At 45.5% G+C, this 21,309-nt stretch overlaps 1 protein-coding gene across 1 annotated transcript in view; it reads right to left on the bottom strand.

Moving 5' to 3' along the window:
* The window catches only part of arhgef17 (Rho guanine nucleotide exchange factor (GEF) 17), a 458,392-nt gene that overhangs the window by 141,055 nt on the left and 296,028 nt on the right, over nucleotides 1-21,309 (bottom strand). The window contains 2 exon segments of the mRNA XM_080197536.1: nucleotides 19,958-20,028; nucleotides 20,031-20,139. Of these exon segments, the coding sequence (XP_080053662.1) occupies nucleotides 19,958-20,028; nucleotides 20,031-20,139 (180 nt within the window).

Raw genomic sequence — 21,309 nt, 5'->3', positions numbered from 1 at the left:
GTGCTGCAGGGAACCCAGGAGAGAAAAAAACCATGAAGGCATTATTTTTTAATTACTTTTTGAACACCTTTGATTATCCCTGCTAAAAATAAACATTCTTTTACTCAGTTATTCAGCTGTGTGATGGGGAGTTAAGAATCATCTAGAGTAGTTCTTTCCCTTTGTTAGCATGGGCAGACAGAGCCAGCACCAAGGATGGACATGTCAAAAGGGAGGTGACGGTCTAGTGGTATTATCGCTAGACTATTAATCCAGAAACTCAGCTAATGTTCTGGGGACCCGGGCTCGAATCCCACCATGGCAGATGGTGGATCAATTTCAATTAAAAAACCTGGAATTCAGAATCTGCTGGTGACTGTGAAACCGTTGTCGATTGTCAGAAAAACCCATGGACAGGTTGGCTGTTGTCCTTAAGGAAGAGAAAGTTAAGAGGGGATTTAGCAGAGGTGCATGAAACCATAAGGCATCTTGACAGAAAGGATAGAGAGAAACTTCCTAAATAAAAGCAAAATACTGTGGATGCTGGAATCTGAAACCAAAAGAGAAAATGCTGGAAAATCTCACTCAGCAGGTCTGGCAGCATCTGTAAGGAGAGAAAAGAGCTGACCTTTCGAGTCCTCTGTCAAAGCTAAAAGACATAGAACCCACTTTCTCTGCCTTTTAGCTCTGACAAAGGATCATCTGGACTCAAAACGTCAGCTCTTCTCTCTCCTTACAGACGTTGCCAGACCTGCTGAGATTTTCCAGCATTCTCTCTTTTGGAGATAGAAACTTCCCATTGACAGAAGGGTTGAGAACCGAACCACACAGATTTAAGGTGACTGGCAGAAGAACTGGAAGTAATATGGAAGAGCTTGTTTAACTTAGCGAGCAGTTCAGATCTGATGCACTTGCCCATGAGTATGGTGGAGGCAAATTCAATGGGGCTTTCAAAGGGAAATTGGATAAGCACCTGAAGAGAAAAAGATTGCAGGGCTGCGATGGGTGAGGGGAGAGATGGGGCCGTGGGACTAGCTGAATTTCTTCTGCAGAGAGCCAGCATGGACACGACAGGCTGAATGGCCTTCTTCTGTGCTGAGACCTTTCTATGATTCTACATTCACACTTATTTAATTTGGACTATGGAACGGTGTCATCTCCACATCACTTTCAAGCTATTAAAAAGCTTCACACTGGCAACAGAAGTATAGACCCAGGAGAAAGTACAGTGGGGGTTGGCTGGGTTGCGGGGTTGGGGGGCAGATGATCCACAGCCCCAACTAAGCAACAATCTTTGGAAAACTCTCTTGTGGGAGAAAGATTAAAATTGTTGCAGCAGCAAGCTGCTCCTATTGAGCTGAGGAATATTGTTGAAATACAGAAAGACAGGGAGATATGAATTTGATTTGATTTATTATTGTCACGTGTATTAGTATACAGTGAAAAATAATTGATTTGATTTATTATTGTCACATGTATTAGTATACAGTGAAAAGTATTGTTTCTTGTGTGCTATACAGACAAAGCATATCGTTCATAGAGAAGGAAACGAGAGAGTGCAGAAGTGTTACTGTTATAACTAGGGTGTAGAGAAAGATCAACTTAATGCAAGGTAAGTCCATTCAAAAGTCTGACAGTAGCAGGGAAGAAACTGTTTTTGATATGTGACCTCAGGCTTTTGTATCTTTTTCCCAACGGACGAAGGTGGAAGGGAGTATGTCTGGGGTGCGTGGGGTCCTTAATTATTGTTTCTTGCATGCTATACAGACAAAGCATACCATTCATAGAGTAGGAAAAGTGAGAGTGCAGAATGTAATGTTACAGCCACACCATTGTTGAAGTTTCAAAGAGTTAAAATGAAGTTTTAGAAGCATAGGACGAGAGTGAAAGGTAGAATTAGAAGGTATGCTGGGCACAGCTCGCAAGAAGTCGCCCTGCTCCGGAGGAAGAGACATCTGGCTGATGAATATCAGGTTTGAAGGCGCTTGTTACTGGCAGCAGATATAAAAAATCTGGAGGGAGCAGACCTTTAACAACTCTGACAACCATCTCGTCTTGACTGCTGCCAGTATCTGACAAATTTGTAACCAAGAAAAATTTACTTGCTTAATGCATTAAGCATATTTTAAAAGTTGCTCAGCGTAAGGCAGCATAATCTGTTTTGAGGAAGAACATGTTCTCCTCATGCTAACATGCCTGGTTCAAGAGGAAATAGTTTCGCTGTACACTGCCACTTGGATCCAAGGAAATCAGCCACTTGGAATGCACCAGCACTCACTAACCCAGCAACAAGCCCAACCAAACTCCTCGTATCCGGAGAAAGTGTGAACTTTCCTTCGGAACACCACTTGAGTTGGAATACGATGAATTTGGGCCTGGATTTGACTCCTGCTCCATTATCATTCATGAACATGGAGATGCTGGGGTTGGTCATTTTGGGGAAGAGTAAGTGGGTTCCCCACAGTCTCCTGACCGATACTAATTCCTCAGCCAAAACTGCCAAAACAGATGACTTACTCATTGCTGTTGGTGGCATCTTGCTCCATACTCAGTGGCTGCTGCCTTTCTCGTCATTGCTGGAGTGACTACACTTCAGGTGTACTTTATTGGCTTTGAAACACTTTGGGAAGGCCTGAGATCATGAATGGTGCTATATAAATGCAAGTCATTTATTTCCCTTCTCTGGTGCAGAATGGCCTCATAATACATGCACTGATGCACTGGCCAGTTCAGTTCAAATACTTGCAAATGGTGCTGTGATATGATATGGACGTGATGTGATGGAATGTATCTTAAACTATTGTCAATCATTACACAGTTCAATAAGCTGTGATGTATTAATGCCATAACTTGTTTTCTGTCTACTCCTACTGTGGTAGGAGTCAGACATGTATTCTTCGCCTCACAGTTAATAATATTTTTATATAAACTTATCTTCAAATAAGGACCTCACCTTGTTGTTTTGCTGTTCCTTCTTATATGTTTGGCACTTTTACAGAATCACAGAATACTACAGTGCAGAAGAGGCCCTTCAGCCCATCGAGTCAACACAGCACTGGAAAGGTCCTGATCTGCCCACCTAATCCCACCTGCCAGCACTTGGCCCGTAGCCTTGAATGTTATGGCATGCCAAGTACTCATCCAGTACTTTTTAAAGGATGTGAGGCATCCCACCTCCACACTGTCCCGGGCAGTGAAGAAGACGGTGGTGATGGTCTGGTGGTGAGGATGGTGATGGTCTCAAATCCTGCCTAAACCTCCCACTCCTCACTTTTAACTTGTATCCCCTTGTAACTGACCCTTAAACTCAGGGGCACAGCTGCTTCCTTTGCCTCCTGTCTGTGCCCCTCATAATCTTGAACATCTCAATCAGGTCGCCCCTCAGTCTTCTCTGCTCCAGAGAAAACAACCCAAGCTATCCAACCTCTCCTTATAACTTAAAAGTTCCATCCCAGGCAACATCCTGATGAATCTCCTCTGCACCCCCTCCAACACGTTCACATCTTTCTTATAATGTGGCGACCACAACTGCACACAGTACTCCAGCTGTGGCCTCACCAAAGTTCTATACAACTCCATCATGACCTCTCTGCCCTTGTAATCGATACCCCAATTGATAAATGCGAGTGTGCCATAAAGTTTTCCACCATCCTATTAGCCTGCCTTTCCGCCTTCAGAGATCTGTAGACAAATACGTCAAGGTCCCTTTGTTCTTTGGAACTTCCCAATGTCAGACCTTTCATAGTATTGTTCCTTGTCAAATTACTCCTTCCAAAGTGTGTCACTTCTTTCTTTTCAGGGTTAAATTTCATCTGCCACTTATCTGCCATTTTACCATGTCATCTACATCTTTCTGTAACCCAAGACACTCAACCTCACTGTTAACCACCCGGCCAGTCTTACTGATCCTACATTGTTATCTATGTCATTTGTATAAATGACAAACAATAGGGGGCCCAGCACGGATCCCTGTAGTACATCACTGGTTACTGACCTCCAGTCACTAAAGCAGCCATCCATCATGACCCTCTGTCTCATACTACTAAGCCAATTATGAATCCGCCTTATCAGACCATCCTATAGCCCATGTGCATTTGCCTTCTTAATAAATCCCCCATGTGGGACTTTGTCAAAGGCTTTGCTGAAATCCATGTAAACTGCATCAACCACACTACCCTTGTCTATGGGCGGCATGGTGGTACAGTGGTTAGTACTGCTGCCTCACAGCGCCTGGGACCCGAGTTCATTTTCCGGCTTTGCGTCACTGTCTGTATGGAATTTGTACATTCTCCCCGTGTCTGCGTGAGTTTCCTCTGGGTGCTCCAGTTTCCTCCCACACTCCAAAGATGTGCGGTTTAAGTTGATTGGCCATACTAAATTGACCCTAGTTTCAGGGTGATTAGCAGGATAGATATGTGGGGTTGCAGGAGCAGACTCAATGGGCTGAATGGCCTCCTTCTGTGCTGTAGGGATTCTATGATTCTACATATTTAGTTACATGCTCAAAAAGTTCAATCAAATTTGTTAGATTTTAAGTTGAATAGAAGAACGTAACATGGTGGCAGCATGATTTTGAAGATTTGTTTTAAGAAGTTGATTTAGGTTGATTGGCCATGCTAAATTGCCCCTTAGTATCCTGGGATGCGTAGGTTAGATGGGTTAGTGGGGTAAATATGTGGGCTGCCAGGGAGAGGGTGGGATTGTTGTCGGTGCAGACTCGGTGGGCCAAATAGTCTCCTTCTGCACTGTAATGTTTCTATGATTCCACGTATACGGGCCTCAACCTTTCACACATTGTAGAAAAACTGCTGTGTGAGTAAAATAACTATAAATTACTCAGCTTAAGTGATTTGTTAACTCAAAGGATCCCACACACCCTGTACCTTCAATCCTTCCAAAGTGTATCACCTCAGTTATTGGATAGGCACATGGAGCACACCAGAATGATAGGGAGTGGGATAGCTTGATCTTGGGTTTGGATGTAGCTCGGCACAACATTGAGGACCGAAGGGCCTGTACACTGCTGTATTGTGCAGTCTGTTCTATGTTCTATGTTCTACATTAATAGAACATGGACCTCCATTCTCAATTTACTTCGTTCTGACAACATGTCGAGCTGTGTCTGAGCTTCAATCTTTCCAAACCAGATAAACAAGCCATTAAAATTTAAATTACAATATGCAATGAAGGCCTCTATAGAGTGAACCTGTCAGATCCGCACGACAAACATCTTAACAATCCAGAAAAAGTATGGTCAACACTCAAAGGTCAATAATGAGTAAAGTTCGACTTCAGAATATGCTGTCAGGGGTTTATATCTTTTAGGCAACAACTGAAGGAGACCATTGACCAACACATAAATAGAAGGAGAAAAGTAGCATGCTCGCGACTTCACGGCAGCAGAGCTAGCCGACAGGATAGTCAATTTTGCGATAGCCTCCACCCCAGTGGAAGGGTTCCAAGAGAGACCTCTTGTACCAACCGAAGGATGGCACGGTGGCACAGTGGTTAGCACTGCTGCCTCACAGCGCCAGGGACCTGGGTTCCATTCCCAGTTTGGGTCACTGTTTGTGTGGAGTCTGCACATTCTCCCCGTGTCTGTGTGGGTTTCCTTCGGCTGCTCCAATTTTCTCCAACAGTCCAAAAGATGTGCTGGTTAGGTGCATTGGTCGTGCTAAATTCTCCTGAACAGGTGCTGGACAGGGGATCTTCCCACAGTAACTTCAGTGTTAATGTAAGTCTACTCGTGACACCAATAAATTAACTTTAAAAGATTACACCACGGAAGCACTGCAGTAAAGCAGATGCAAGCAGTGTGCTAATTCCATCAACATGCACTCATTGCTAAGCCAATGATATCAGCGTTGGCTTGGCCATGTTCAGCAGATGGATGTTAGCCATGTACCCAGTAAGATTTTGTACAATGAACGGGCCACTGGGTCACGATGTCCTGGGAGTCCAAACCTCTGTAACAAGGACAGCTGCAACTGAGATATGAAGACGGTGGACAGTGACACTGACTATTGGGAGACAGTCGCTGATGACCGTGACCGCGGTAGGGGGCTAATTGTTGGAGGGGCATTGGAAGAGGGCAACCAAAGCACAAAATTCAGCAAAGAAGACAGAGGCCAGTGAATTGTGCAGCTTCCCAACCCACTGTCTGCCTGTTATAGTAGGGACTGCCATGCCAGAGTGGAGCTCCTGAGTCACACCAGCAAATGTTCAACACCAAATAGGCCACCACAGTGCAAATCGTTGTTGAAGTTAAAGTTTATTTATTAGTGTCACAAGTAGGCTTACATTAAAACTGTAATGAAGTTACTGTGAAAATCCCCTAGGTGCCTCACTGAGGGAGAATTCAGCACGGCCAATGCACCTAACCTGCACATCTTTCAGACTGCGAGAGGAAACTGGGGCACCCGGAGGAAACACACGCAAACACAGGGAGAACATGCACAGACAGTGGTGACCCAAGCTGGGAATCGAACCCGGACCCCTGGCACTGTGAGGCAGCAGTGCTAACCACTGAACCACTGTGCTTCCCCAATCACTTACAAGGGAGAAGACAAACGCCACAAGCTAAAACTCATCAGTTACTGTACAAGCTGGGCTGGCTTGTGTAGGATCACTTTCCAGTTTGAAGAATGCACTACGTTCCTTTGTGACATAATGGAAGAAACGGTACAATATCATAACTCATTCACCAATGCAACTGAATATACTCCCAGTAACATGCGGAGTTATGAATGGAGGAGGGTGAGTAAGTATTTTCAAGAGCTTTAGACAATGTCACAAATCTGAGTTTCAATGGATTGTGGATGTCATCTGAGTCCTTGGAGTAAATTACAACTTGTTACTAGCTGCCAGTCAGTTTGTAACCCACATCTACTACAGGCTCAATGAGGTGAAAACAGCAATAAGCAGAGCTGAAGCTGGCATTGAAATAACACTGAGCACTGCAGAACATTATTGAGCCACATGGCTCTAAAACTCACATAAGCACCAATAGTCAGAATTAATTTGTCAGTCTATTGCAGTATTGTAAGCAATTTAAAGAGGCTTTTCACTCTGGATGAAAAACAATCTTTCAACATAGGGATGTACAAATTAGGAGCAAGACTAGCTCTTCGAGCCTGCTCTGCCATTTGTTAGGATCATGGCTGATCTGATTGTGGTCTCAATTCTACTTTCCGGCCTACCCTTTGACTCCCCTTGCTAATCGGGAATCTATCGGCCTCCACCTTATTCCGTGACCATGCCATCACAGATTCACAACTCTCTGAAAGCAAACATTCCTCCTCATCTCTGTCTCAAATTGGAGACCTGTCATTTTTTAACTGTGTCCCCTCGCTTCAGTTTCACACAAATAGAAACAGCCTCCTAGCATCCACTCTGTCAAGTCCCCTTGTACGATTCAATCGAATCGTCTCTCATTTTTGTAAATGTATTTCGGCCTAGACAGTCGAACCTTTCTTCATGAGGTATTCCAGCATCCCAGGGCCCCACAAAGTGAATCTTCTCTGAATTGCTCCTAACGCAATGATATCCAGTCTTAAGTACAGAGAGGCAACACTGAAACAGTAATGTTGGAAAGCTGGCCAACTGTTGTAAAACATGGCACCTTCAGCCCAGCAGCAACAAAACAATCTCTAGTAGATTCCACCCCCACCATGCCAGTGCCAAGACAGAACTCAAGATCTCCTCGAGTGCCAAGAGGCTGGATCACGAACAACATCTCATTTATCAAACACTGATATGCAAAAAACATCTGAGCAAGATAACAGCAAAGATCAAACAACCTTTTCAGCAAACGTGGGGCACAGATGCCCAAATCCTAAGAACCTCAGTTCTTGCCATTGTCTACTTGACTGCAGAGTTCTGTACACCAGTATGGTGCAACACATCCCATACCAGTACTGTAGATACCCAGCTCAATACAACAATGTGGATCTTAGAATCATACATTGTATTCGGCCCATCGAGTCTGCATCGACCACAATCCAACCCACACCCTATCCCAATAACTCCGTGCATTTACCCTAGCTAGTTCTCCTGACACTAAGGAGCAATTTAGCATGGCCAATCCACCTAGTGCGCAGATTCCACACAGACAGTGACCCAATCTGGGAATTGAACCCTGGTCACTGGCGCTGTGAGTGATGAAGTGGCAGCCAGCGCTCCAAAACTAGTGGCTTTTGCTACCAAATAAACCTGTTGGACTTTAACTGGGTATTGTGAGACTTCTTACTGTGCCCACCCCAGTCCAACGCTGGCATCTCCATGCCAAGGAGTAACAGCAGAAGGCCTGGGGCAGCAGGAATGGAACCAACATGCCATTACTAAAAGCCACTTCCTCCTTACAGATCTCACAGCCCGTCCAACCAACTTCCATCTGCCACGCTAACAGTGGGCACTCCTCACCTGCTTCTGCACCGACCAAGGCCATTGTGCAGCAAATCGGCACAAGTTGGGCCTTACAGGGGACCCAGACCGCACCCCAATCAATGCCATGCCATTGAAGACTGTCCCCTGATAACATTCAGCGGAGGGCTGAAAGGGCTCTATTCAGTCACTGTTACCAGGGTGGCGCGGTGGCACAGTAGTTAGCACTGCCGCCTCACAGTGCCAGAGACCCGGGTTCAAGTCTGGCCTTGGGTGACTGTCTGTGTGGAGTCGGCATGTTCTCCCTGTGTCTGCGTGCGTTTCCTCCCACACTCCAAAGATGTACAACTTAGGTTGATTGGCCATGCTAAATTGACCCTTAGTGTCCGGGGGTGGGTGGGTGGTGGTGGTGGGGTATGGTTAGCCGAGGAAATACGAGAAGTTACAGGGACAGGGCCTGGGCAGGATTGTTGTCAGATCAGGCTCGATGGGCCAAAAGGCCTCCTTCTGCACTGTAGGGTTTCTATGATTCTACCTGGCTCAAGGACTTCTGCACATGCAAATAATAATACCTCTAAGCTCCAATGAGTGAAGGACAAACCTGCCCAACTTTTCCTCATAATAAAACCCTTTCAATCCAGCAAGCAGCCTAGACTTCTGTCATTTTTTGACCAGGAAATAATCCTGACAAATTGCCAATTTATCAAAGAGAAAGGTCAAGATGCGAACCTAGAAAACTATTCATAAGCAAAGTCACAGGAAGCCAATGGGAAATAGATATTGCAGTAGAGGAAATATTGGTTTATTAAACATCCCGACAGTTGTGATGTTTTCCCTCCCATTTTCTGCTCCATGAACAGATTTCAGTCTTTCAGATATCACAAACCTTTCCTTTGGAAGTAAATGCCAAAGCCTCATTGTCCCAAATATCAGTATCTCACCGACTGTACCCTCAATATCCCCTTAAGTCACTAAGAGTCCTTTACTTCACACCAAGCACCTATGTTTCCCTCCTTCTTCATAAAATACTCAAGAGATCCTTTACACAATAGGGGAAACAATGGCCTATTGGTATTACCACTTGACTATTAATCCAGAAACTCAGCTGGGGAGTTCTGGGGACCTGGGTTCAAATCCTGCCACGGCAAATGATTTGCATTCAATGAAAAATATCTGGAATTAAGACTCTACTGATGACCATGAAACCAAAGTCTATTGTCGGCAAAACCCATCTGGTTCACTAATGTCCTTTAGGGAAGGAAATCTGCCATCCTTACCTGGTCTGGCCTATATGTGACCCCAGAGCCACAGCAATGTAGTTGACTGCCAGCTATCTTTCAAGGGAAACTAGGGATAGGCAATAAATGCTGGCCAGCCAGCAACGACCGTGTCCCATGAATAAATAAAAAAATTGCAAGAGATCTTACGCACAACAATGTTTTGACACAGTGGTTAGCATTGCTGCCTCACAGTGCCAGGGACCCGGATTCAATTCAGGTCTTGGGTCACTGCCTGTATGGACTTTGCACACAAGGTCCCTGTGTTCTCCCTATGCCTGACTTGGAGGCAACCAAACCACAATGAGGTGGAACAGAAGGCAGCAGTGTGGCAGATGTGGCAATAGGCAACCTGGGTCAAACAAGGTACCAGGTAGCCTGATTCTGCCTAAGAGAGTGGCAAGGAAGAGCACTTGTGCCAGTTCAAAGTAGTTAACAGTTGCTAAAGAACACAACATAAGAACATAAGAAATAGGAGCAGGAGTAGGCCATCTAGCCCTTCGAGCCTGCCCCGCCATTCAATAAGATCATGGCTGATCTGTCGTGGCTCAGTTCCACATTCCCGCCCTCTCCCCATAACCCTTAATCCCCTCGCTTATCAAAAACCCATCAACCCGCGTCTTAAAAATATTTAGCGAGGCAGCCTCCACCACTTCAACGGGCAGAGAATTCCAGAGATTCACCACCCTTTGAGTGAAGAAGTTCCTCCTCAACTCCGTTCTAAACCGCGCCCCCTTTATCTTGAGGCTGTGCCCTCTAGTCCTACTGTCCTTTCTGAGCGGGAAGAGCCTCTACAGCTCTATCCTATCCATCCCATTCATCATCTTATATGTCTCAATGAGATCTCCCCTCATTCTTCTAAACTCTAACGAGTACAAGCCCAGTTTATTCAGCCTCTCCTCATAGCTCAACCCCCTCAACTCCGGCATCAGCCTAGTAAACCTCCTCTGCACTCCCTCCAAGGCCAAAATATCCTTGCGTAAGTGCAGCACCCAAAACTGCACACAGTACTCCAGCTGTGGCCTCACCAATGCCCTATACAGCTGCAGCAAGACCTCCCTACTTTTATATTCAATCCCCCTCGCTATTAAGGCCAGCATCCCATTCGCCTTCCTGACCACCTGCTGCACCTGCAGGCTGGGTTTTTGCAACTCATGCACAAGGACCCCGAGGTCCCTCTGCACCATCGCATGATGCAGTTTTTCGCCACGTAAGTAATAGTCCTTCCTACCATTCTTCCTACCAAAGTGGACCACCTCGCACTTGCCAACATTAAATTCCATTTGCCAGTTCCTGGCCCATTCGCCCAGCCTATCTAGATCCTTCCGCAGACTCTCCACACCCTCCGCGCAATTCGCCGTTCCACCAATCTTGGTGTCATCAGCAAATTTCGACACCATACACTCGGTTCCCTCCTCCAGATCATCTATATAAATGGTAAATAGCTGAGGCCCCAGCACCGACCCCTGGGGCACTCCACTAGTCACCAACCGCCAATCCGAATAGCACCCATTAACCACCACTCTCTGCCTCCTATTTGACAACCAATCCTCTATCCACGCTAACACCCTACCCCCAACTCCATGCCCCCTGACCTTCTGCAATAACCTCTTGTGAGGTACCTTGTCAAACGCCTTCTGAAAATCAAGAAAGACCACATCCACCGGCTCTCCTCTATCCACCGCCCTAGACACATCCTCATAGAACTCCAATAAATTTGTCAGAAGCGGCTTCCCCTTAACGAAACCATGCTGCATCTGCTCTATCAAGCAATTCCCCTCAAGATGCCTCGCTATTTCCTCCTTGATGACGGATTCTAACATTTTACCTACAACAGACGTTAAACTAACCGGCCTATAATTCCCTGCCTTTTGCCTGGCACCCTTCTTAAACAACGGCGTAACATTAGCCGTTTTCCAATCTTCCGGCACTTCCCCGGAATCCAGCGACGTTTGGAAAATAACCACCAAGGCATCCACTATCACCTCCGCCATTTCTTTCAGAACCCTCAGATGCATTCCATCCGGTCCTGGGGACTTGTCCACAATCAGCCCCTCCAGTCTGTTGAGCACCGCCTCTCTAGTAACAATAATGTCATTGAGACAAAGATAAGGGACAGAGATAAAGATAAGGGTAATCAGCTTGGGTCTTTATGATATTGAGCTGGAGGAAGTTGTGACTTATCCAGTTGATGTTGGATAAGCATTCTGCAAATAGGAAAACAGTCATGGTGTTGAGAGAAATAATGGACAGATGGAACTGGAGACAATCCTAATGTGTGAAGGTTAATGGTTCCTGTTGATGATGTTGCAAAGAGTTATTTTCCTAGAGGAAGAGGAGAGGCTTTAATAAGGAGTAGCATGGGAGAGGGAAGATTCTGGAGATGCAGTGACTATCTTTCGACAGGTCGGTAACTGAGGAGTGTCATTGCAGGTTAACTTGTGGTATGTACCACGGTGAAGTCAATGAAGGAGGGCTGGTGTACCACAATCACCGTCATGCCAAATGTTTTGGCAGCTTTTGGTGAGGGCCGTTATTTTGTTATGAGGTGAACAGGCACTAGATTGTTGGGATTGGAATCTGGGAATGTGAGGAAAGAAGGGCACTGGTCTGAGAAGCAAAATGGACAAGGTTCTAAGCGAGGAACGGAAAGTTCTAAATGAGAGAGCATTGGAGGGGATGGATGAGGGAAAGGTGTTTCTTTTTAAGAGGAGTGGAAGGATGCCTGAGAAAGCAAAATAAATGATGGCATCAGCTAGCTTTAGGGCTGAAAAGAAAAACGGTGCAGGCATCTTGAAGAGAAGATAGAAACAGAAGATTGAAAATAGGAGCAGGAGTAGGTCTTACGACACTTTGACTCTGCTCTGCCATTCAATATAACCATGGCTGATCCCCTATCTCACCATTCTCCCGCTCTCATTCCATAACCCTTGATGCCTTTAGAGTTTAGGCATCTGCCAACTTCCATCTTGAATATATTCAGTGTCTTGGGCGATACAGTCTTCTGAGGCAGAGAATTCCACAGATTCACCACTCTCTGAATAAAGATGTTGCACTTCCTCTCAGTTCTCAATGGCCGACCCTGTGTCATGATCCCCTGTTTGAGATCCCCACTCCCAGCCAGTGGAAACATCATCCCTGCATTAGTCTGCCCATTTCTATCAGAATTTGATACATTTCAATGAGATCCTCTCTCATTCTTCTAAACTCCAGTGAAGGTAAGTTAGTGAACACACTGAAACCCTTTATCATAACTGACCTGCTGTTCTTAAATACAATTTCCCACTTCTGCTGCTGCTTACATGCAAGGTTTGAAATCTAGCTTGGTTTACTGGGCTAAATCTTTACAAGCTGATGGTGAGGTTTGCAGGACACAATGACTTCCATGATTCAGTCACCAATATGCCAACCCGTTATAAAATACTCTGTAATGGAGCGTAATTTGTAAATTCTCTCTCTTTCGCTTAACTGGATTTCACAATACTTGAATAACCTGTTGATACACTTCAGAGGTAAGATCTGTTCAAAATGTTATGTAATAAGCTGATATCAAACAGAACCTTCCTCAGGCTATGGTTTCACACCAAACATGTGCAGATTAGCTGGATTGGCTGTGCTAAATTGCCCTTTAGTATCCAAAGATGTGTAGGTTGGGTGGATTGGCCAAGCTAAATTGCCCCTTAATGTCCAAAGAAGTGTAAGTTGGATGATAGGCCATGCTAAATTGCCCCATAGTGTCCAGAGATGTGCTGATTAGCTGGATTGGCCATGCTAAACGCACAGAATTGCTAGGATAGGGCCAGGGATGGGCCTATGGGTAAGATGCTCTTTCAAAGAGCACGTGCGGACGATGGGCCGAATGGCCTCCTTCTGCACTGTAGAGATTCTGTAGTTCACTCCAACTACCACTTAGGTTATACTAATCGTATTGGCTTGAAGTGTAACCAGTGCTAAGCAGTTGCAATGTAAACAGATTGCCAGAACCCAACCTGAGCACAGAGGGGAGCTGAGTGAAATGTCCTCTACCAGGCTGGAATCAGAGTATAACTTCAGCACTGGCAGGACGCGAAACCATTTTACATCAATACTAAAGTTGGCCACCCAGTGAAACTGGACAGTTCCGTTAATCGACTCTCAGCACTTCCAAATATTGCACCCAAAATTACAACTTCTGTACAATGAAGCAACGTTAACTGTCCTCAGCATTCCCATGTATAGATCCTGAACTATGTGGAAAGAAAATCCCTAACTGCAGAAGCTCCAACACTCTATCCTTAGCATTTGCAAAATATACCAAGGCATCTCAGTTTGTTGGGAATAGCCCACAGTGTTAACATTCAGCCCAGGTTACAAAGCATGTCTCAGAATCACTAGAATAACACTGCTGATGCTTGTTGAGTGTTTGACTATCTGAGCCAGCACTGGGTCGAAGTGCAACTGAGCTCAAACACTAATGCACTACATCTCGACAGATTTCACTTGCAATGGAATGCATTTTTTTTTATTTCATCACATTTATCCTGTCACATTATCCAGACTGATTCTGAAAGGCTAACCTGTGTCAAAGTACTCCAATAATTACCTTCAAGACTGCTGTGTCTTAGAACAGCCAAACATAAAGCAAATTAAAGCAGCACGGTGGCACAGTGGTTAGCCACCTCACAGCCCCAGGGACCTGGGTTCAATTCCCAGCTTTGATCACTGCCTGTGTGGAGTTTGCATGTTCTCCCCATGTGTGTGCGGGTTTTCTCTGGGTGCTCTGGTTTCTCCCACAATCCAAAAGACATGCTGGTTAGGTGCATTGGCCATGCTAAATTCTCCCTCAGAGTACCCAAAAAGGCACTGGAGTGTGGCTACTAGGGGATTTTCACAGTAACTTCATTGCAGTGTAAATGTAAGCCGACTTGTGACGCTAATAAATAAACTTTAAAACTTAAACTTAACGTTACCATCAAAAAAAGTGTACCCCTGAAGTTGATGACTTCCTCATATAAACATCTTCTGCCCAATCCTTTCGCACTGGTTTAAAATAAAAAACTGGAAACATCTTGAAACAGATAATCTAAGTAACTAGTTTGGAAGTGTGGTGTGTGCCCACGCTGTGAACGCAGCACTATCTCGCTTTTATTTCAAAATAGGCACATGGCGAGTCTTAAGGACTTCTGATTCTTCCAAAGTGTTTTATTAGCCAAAAAGTCAATAATAAAGGGTGTATATTTAGGAACAATTTTCTGACCAAAGCTTACGCTCAAACATTAACCTGTTCTGTCTATTTACATATATAAACAGATTATTTAAATTTATTTATCCCCTCTCTGCAGTTGCAGATTGTGCTGTCTGAGTATTGCTGTTTTGGAAGCTGCAGAGAGAGGGGTATCCTTTTCTGTCTCTGAAGTCTGAAGACTGGAAGCTGCTGGACTCCCAGTTTCCTTCTCCGTTTTACTGTCTTGAGGATAGATCCTTCTCTGAAAACCACTGTTTGGATTTCTGTCCATAGGTGTTAAAAAGCTGGAAATCTCGTATCACATGAACATACTTGTTTTAGTGCTAACCAATTCTGAAAAAGGGTTGTATCTCTATGGGCTATTGCTTTAAAATTGGAATAACAGAGATAGCTAGCTGTTAAGAATTATACTGTCTCTTGTTTAAGTCTTGTCATAGAACACAGAACATAGAACACCACAGCACAAACAGGCCCTTCAGCCCACAAGTTGCGCCGATCATATCCATACCTACCGGGCCTATCTATAACTCTCAATCCCATCAAATCCCATGTGCTCATCCAGAAGACCCCAGCAAGTTCGCCTCTACCACCACCGACGGTAGCCGATTCAACTCACTCACCACCCTCTGAGTGAAAAACTTACCCCTGACATCTCCTCTGTGCCTGCTCCCCAGCACCTTAAACCTGTGTCCTCTTGAAGTGACCATTTCAGTGCTGGGAAATAGCCTCCGAGAATCCACCCTATCTATACCTCTCAACATCTTATAAACCTCTATCAGGTCGCCTCTCAATCTTTGTCTCTCCAGGGAGGAGAGACCGAACTCCCTCAACCTATCCTCATAAGGCATGCGTCCCAACCCAGGCCACATCCTTGTAAATCTCCTCTGCACCCTCTCAATAGCTTCCACATCCTTCTTGTAGTGAGGCGACCAGAGCTGCGCACAGTACTCCAAGTGGGGTCTGACAAGGGTGGTATACGGTGGGGCAGGCTCGAAGGGCTGGATGGCCTACTCCTGCTCCTATTTCTTATGTTCTTATGACTCCTAAACTCAATCCCTCGATTAATGAAGGCTAGCACACCATACGCCTTCTTGACCACGTCCTCCACCTGCGAGGCTGATTTAAGAGTCCTATGGACCCGGACCCCAAGGTCCTTCTGCTCCTCAAAAGTTATGCTAATTCTTATTGTTATATTTTAACTGTGTTTGATAAAAGCTTCCTAGTGGTTCACTGGAGTGGAACACATTATGCTTATCAATGCCAAAATCGAATGTAAAACTTAAGGTCTAGGCTAATTTCACAAAACACTTTGGAGTTTCTGGCCTGGGCCTCAACATAATTAAAAATCTTACAGCTGTTTACACTCTCCATTTTTCCATGTAAAAATTCCTACATGATATTTGCAATGTAACCAGCCTATGTGAACCAGCCATACTGGAATACCACAACAGGCTGCTGCATGTGATTACTGTGTGACACTTTACATTGGTATTTCCCATTAGAAATGTCACCATAGGAATTTATGGTTGGAAAAGAAGAATGGAACTGCATATATGACTTTAAATTGGGGACTGAACTACACCTATATGCATTGGGGTGGCACGGTGGCACAATGGTTAGCACTGTTGCCTCACAGCGCCAGGACCTGGGTCCGATTCCTGCCTTGGGTCACTGTCTGTGTGGAGTTTGCACATTGTCCCTGTGTCTGCATGGGTTTCCTCCAAGAGCTCTGGTTTCCTCCCACACTCCAAAAATGTGCAGGTTAGGTTGATTGGCAATGCTAAATTGCCCCTAATGTCAGGGGATTAGCAGGGTAAATATGTGGCGTTACAGGAATAAGGACTGGGTGGGATGCAGTTGGTATAGACTTGATGGGCTGAATGGCCTCCTTCTGCACTGTAGGGATTCTATGATTCTAACAGAAGTAATTCTGAAGGATTTTTCTTTATCAAACCAATGGTGGTGGAAGGGCTGACACACCCCTCCACTTTCAGAGATCTGTGGAGAGACATGCCAAGGTCCCTTTGTCCCACAGAAGCTCCTAGTGTCATGCCATTCATTAAACACTTCCTTGTCAAATTACTCCTTCCAAAGTGTATCACCTCACACCTTTCAGGGTTAAATTCCATCTGCCACTCATCTGCCCATTCGACCATACAGTGCAGAAGAAGCCCTTCTGCCATTCAAGTCTGCACCAACACACAAGACCTCCCATCTAATCCCATTTGCCAGCACTTGGCCCATAGCCCTGAATGTCATGACGAGCCAAGTGCTCATCCAGATACTTTTTAATGGATGTGAGGCAACCTGCCTCCACCACCCTCCCAAGCAGCACATTCCAGACTATCACCAGTCTGAGTAAAAAATGCCCCCTAAACCTCTTGCCCCTCACTTTAAACATATGTCCCCTTGTGACTGCCCCTCAACTAAGGCGAACAGCTGCCCCCTATCCATCCTGTCCATGCCCCTCATAATCTTGACCATCTCGATTCAGGTCGCCCCTCAGCCTTCTCTACTCCAGCAAAAACAAACCAAGCCTATCCAACTCTCTTTATAATTTAAATGTTTCATCCCAGGCAGCATCTTGGCGAATCTGCTCTGAAACCCCTCCACTGCATTCATGTCCTTCCGATAATGTGGTGACCAGAACTGCACACAGTGCTCTAGCTATGACCTCACCAAAGTTCGATACAACTCCAACATGACTCCTCTTCTTTTGTAATTTATGCTTTGATTGATAAAGGTAAGTGTCCCAAATGCCATTTTCACCACCCCGCTGACACGCCCTTCCACCTTTAGAGACCTGTGGAGAAACACGCCAAGGTCCCTTTGATCTACAGAAGCTCCAAGTGCCATTCATTGAATACTTCCTTGTCAAATTACTCCTTCCAAAGTGTATCACCTTACACCTTTTAGGGTTAAATTCTACCTGCCACTTATCTGCCCATTTGACCATATCTTTCTGTAGCCCAAGACACTCTGCCTCACTATTAACCACCTGTGCAATCTTTGCGTCATCCACAAACATACTAATCCTACCCCTACATAATCATCAATGTCGTTTATATAAATTAAGAATAATCGGGGACCCAGAACAAATCCCACATGAAAAGGACGGCAGTGATCCAAGTCATACAAGTGTAAAAACTTGAGACAAATCTAATCTTCACTCTGAAACATTAAAGGCGTACCCTCCAGCGAAATATACCTTTCAGTATTCGCCACAGGAAGAACAGGAGCAAAGGAAACCTTTATCTTATTCTGCGTATTGCCAGCATTTTCTGTTTTTTTTCAATCTGATACTAATTTTACTCCCAGCATAGTTAATCTACCTCAGGCACCACATGGAAAGACATTCTACTCTCACTGTCTCGCAACATGGAAAGGGCACAGGAGAGATAAGCTGCAGCCCCCCCAGCCATTAATCTTTGCGCAATGCAATATAACAAGTACTTTAAATCTAGGGCGTTAAGCAAAGATTACTAACCTGATTGAGGAGTTCAGATAATGTCACAAACATTAACAAAACCTGAGCGATTTATCCGGTCAGGTAAACCTTGAGGTGATGCTGTAGCCCACTATATTTCCAATTCTAATTACCGGAAGGTTGACTTTTGACATTTTCTTGTCAGCAGCAACAGTAGGTAACTGCAGCTTTCCACTAAATGCGTCACAGGCTAGCCTGATTCCAAAATGGAGGTGTTGTTTTATACATATATATGTAGATCTACACATTATATATCTAAAACACTATGGGAAAAATTGGCAAATTGCTAAATCTTTGTGTGTGATCTTACCTGCCGTTCTCACCATGCTCCCAGAGTAGCAAAGTCAGAGAATTTGGCGGCCAGCCAAATTGCCATCCACTGCGGAAAGTCCCACCCGTGTGAATGTGGGAAGATTCCGGCCTTGGAAGCATCTTAATTTTATTGTCAAAGGCAGGGGCTGGGATTTTCTGGACCCACCTTGGGTAGAATCCGCCGTGTGGAATGTGGTGGCGGGTCAACCTAAAGTCCCTTGACTTACGGCGGGATCGGACTATGCCGGCAGTGGGTGGGGCCAGAAAACCCTGCCCAGGGGCACAGGACAAATCAGCAACGAACTGATTATTCCTGAGTGTTAATTTTGTTTGACTAACATGCCTGTGAAGCACCTTGGGATGTTTTACCGTGTTTGAGACTCAACAGAATTGCAAAGTGTTGCTAAGATTTAAAGTTTATTTATTAGTGTCACAAGTAGGCTTACATTCACACTGCAATGAAGTTTCTGTGAAAATCTCCTAGACGCCATACTTTGGCACCTACTTGGGTACACTGAGGGAGAATTTAGCATGGCCAATTCACTTAACCAGCGTGTCTTTTGGACTATGGAAGGAAACCGGAGCACCCAGAGGAAGCCCACGCAGACATGGGGAGAACTGGCAGACTCAGCACAGACAGTGACCCAAGCTGGGAATCAAACCCAGGCTGTGAGGTAGCAGTGCTGACCACTGTGCCACCCCCCCTTATTGTACTGCCACTTCGAATCTTACGCCAAATCGAAAATGGAATCAAGGGCCCTTCTTTAGTAACCATTCTGTATCTTAGTCCGCTATCTTTGAGCTGCTCATAGCGCAGCATATCTCACTCATATCTCATATCTCTGGGCTGCAAATGCCCAGCTTCCAGTATGGGCTCCACTATAAAGAGCACAGTGTAGATGTAATCGGGGTACGTCCCAGCCAGCGAATCCATCACAGCTGCACGGGACAAACAAGCTCAATATGACTGGCAAAATCAGTAACATTGATCTATTCCTGCACTGTGTTAATATGGTAACCAGTGCAGGTCGACCTTCCTGTTGAAATACACTCAATGATGTCACAAGAGGAGTGAAGCACTTCGATCAAATGATCTGCACATGTAACATATACAACTCTCCAAGGCTGCCCTTAAATTGCTGCGGCTTGTTTCTGACTTGCTCTGGGAAGGGGAAAGAGCTATAGGAATACATAAAGCAAATGGTGTCCTGCCAGCTAGCCAGAACTCAGTCCCTTCCCATCCCGCGCCAGCTTTGTGCTTTGTCTGGATGATGTGTAGGTTTGTGCCGTACTCACTGTTTCAATCATCAGGTCACCCACTTTCTGCTTCTCGTGCCAGTTTTGGACGCAGTGATGAGCCTGCTCCAAAACTTCTCGTGATGCTCCAGAATTTCCGGAATCTGGAAAAACATATCGTCCACAAGGGCCAGGTCACAGATACATGAATTCTCCGGCTGCTTCAAAGGCCTCATGTAGCCCTGTCAGAGAGAGAGAGAGAGATACCCAACCAATTAATAATCAGCCGCAGTAAAGGGAATCATTAATCAGCTTCTCATTATCCATCAGAATTCCAGAGTATCAGGTGCCAGCTTCATGCCCCTTCTCATTATGGGTGATGCTGCACAGATTACAGCTTGGCAGAGGGTGCCAATCCTGTGAAATGTGCATGACTGATTCCAATTCCGAACCTCATTTTAACTTCTGTTACTCGTGTTGTCTATTACAGCTTTCTTAAACTTCTTGGCACAAGCACATTGTCTAAACATGGAGCAGCGACAGGGAAATGATGAGATATCCGTCTCTCAGAGGAACCCGGAAAGGTGAGCCCATCCTTGCCCCCCGCCACCGCACCACCACCCCCCCCCCCCCCCCCCCCCGCCCCCACCAGCAGCCCCCCGTCCCGTCCCCCGACCAGCAAACCAGGTGCGGGTTCGGCATCGAGCTAAGGATTTGACACCGTTTGCCGTCTGCAAATTCTGAAACACTATCCCATTGACCAACTTGCGGAAAAATGTGAAAATGTGTTAACTGATGGTGGGGAGATTCAAATTGGGGATGTACAAGACGGGTAGCATGGTGGCACAGTGGTTAGTGCTGCTGCCTCACAGCGCCAGGGACCCGGGTTTGATTCCCGGCTTGGGTCACTGTCTGTGTGAAGTTTGCATGTTCTCTGCGTGTGTTTCCTTGGGCGCTCCGGTTTCCTCTCACACTCCAAAAATGTGCACGTTAGGTGCATTGGCCACACTAAATTGCTTGATAGGGCGGACGCAACACGGTTTCATTAAAGGGAAGTCGTGTCTGACAAATTTACTGGAGTTCTATGAGGATGTGTCTAGGGCAGTGGATAGAGGAGAGCCGGTGGATGTGGTCTTTCTGGATTTTCAGAAGGCGTTTGACAAGGTACCTCACAAGAGGTTATTGCAGAAGGTCAGGGGACATGGAGTTGGGGGTAGGGTGTTAGCGTGGATAGAGGATTGGTTGTCAAATAGGAGGCAGAGAGTGGGGGTCAATGGGTGCTATTCGGATTGGCGGTTGGTGACTAGTGGGGTGCCCCAGGGGTCGGTGCTGGGGCCTCAGCTATTTACCATTTATATAGATGATCTGGAGGAGGGAACCGAGTGCAGGGTGTCGAAATTTGCTGATGACAC

The sequence above is a fragment of the Carcharhinus amblyrhynchos genome, chromosome 10 (genome assembly GCF_965287045.1).
Source record: "Carcharhinus amblyrhynchos chromosome 10, sCarAmb.v2.hapA, whole genome shotgun sequence".
Classification (NCBI taxonomy): domain Eukaryota; kingdom Metazoa; phylum Chordata; class Chondrichthyes; order Carcharhiniformes; family Carcharhinidae; genus Carcharhinus; species Carcharhinus amblyrhynchos.
The sequence above is the reverse complement of the archived record's forward strand: the minus strand, read 5'-3'. Positions and strand labels throughout refer to the sequence as shown.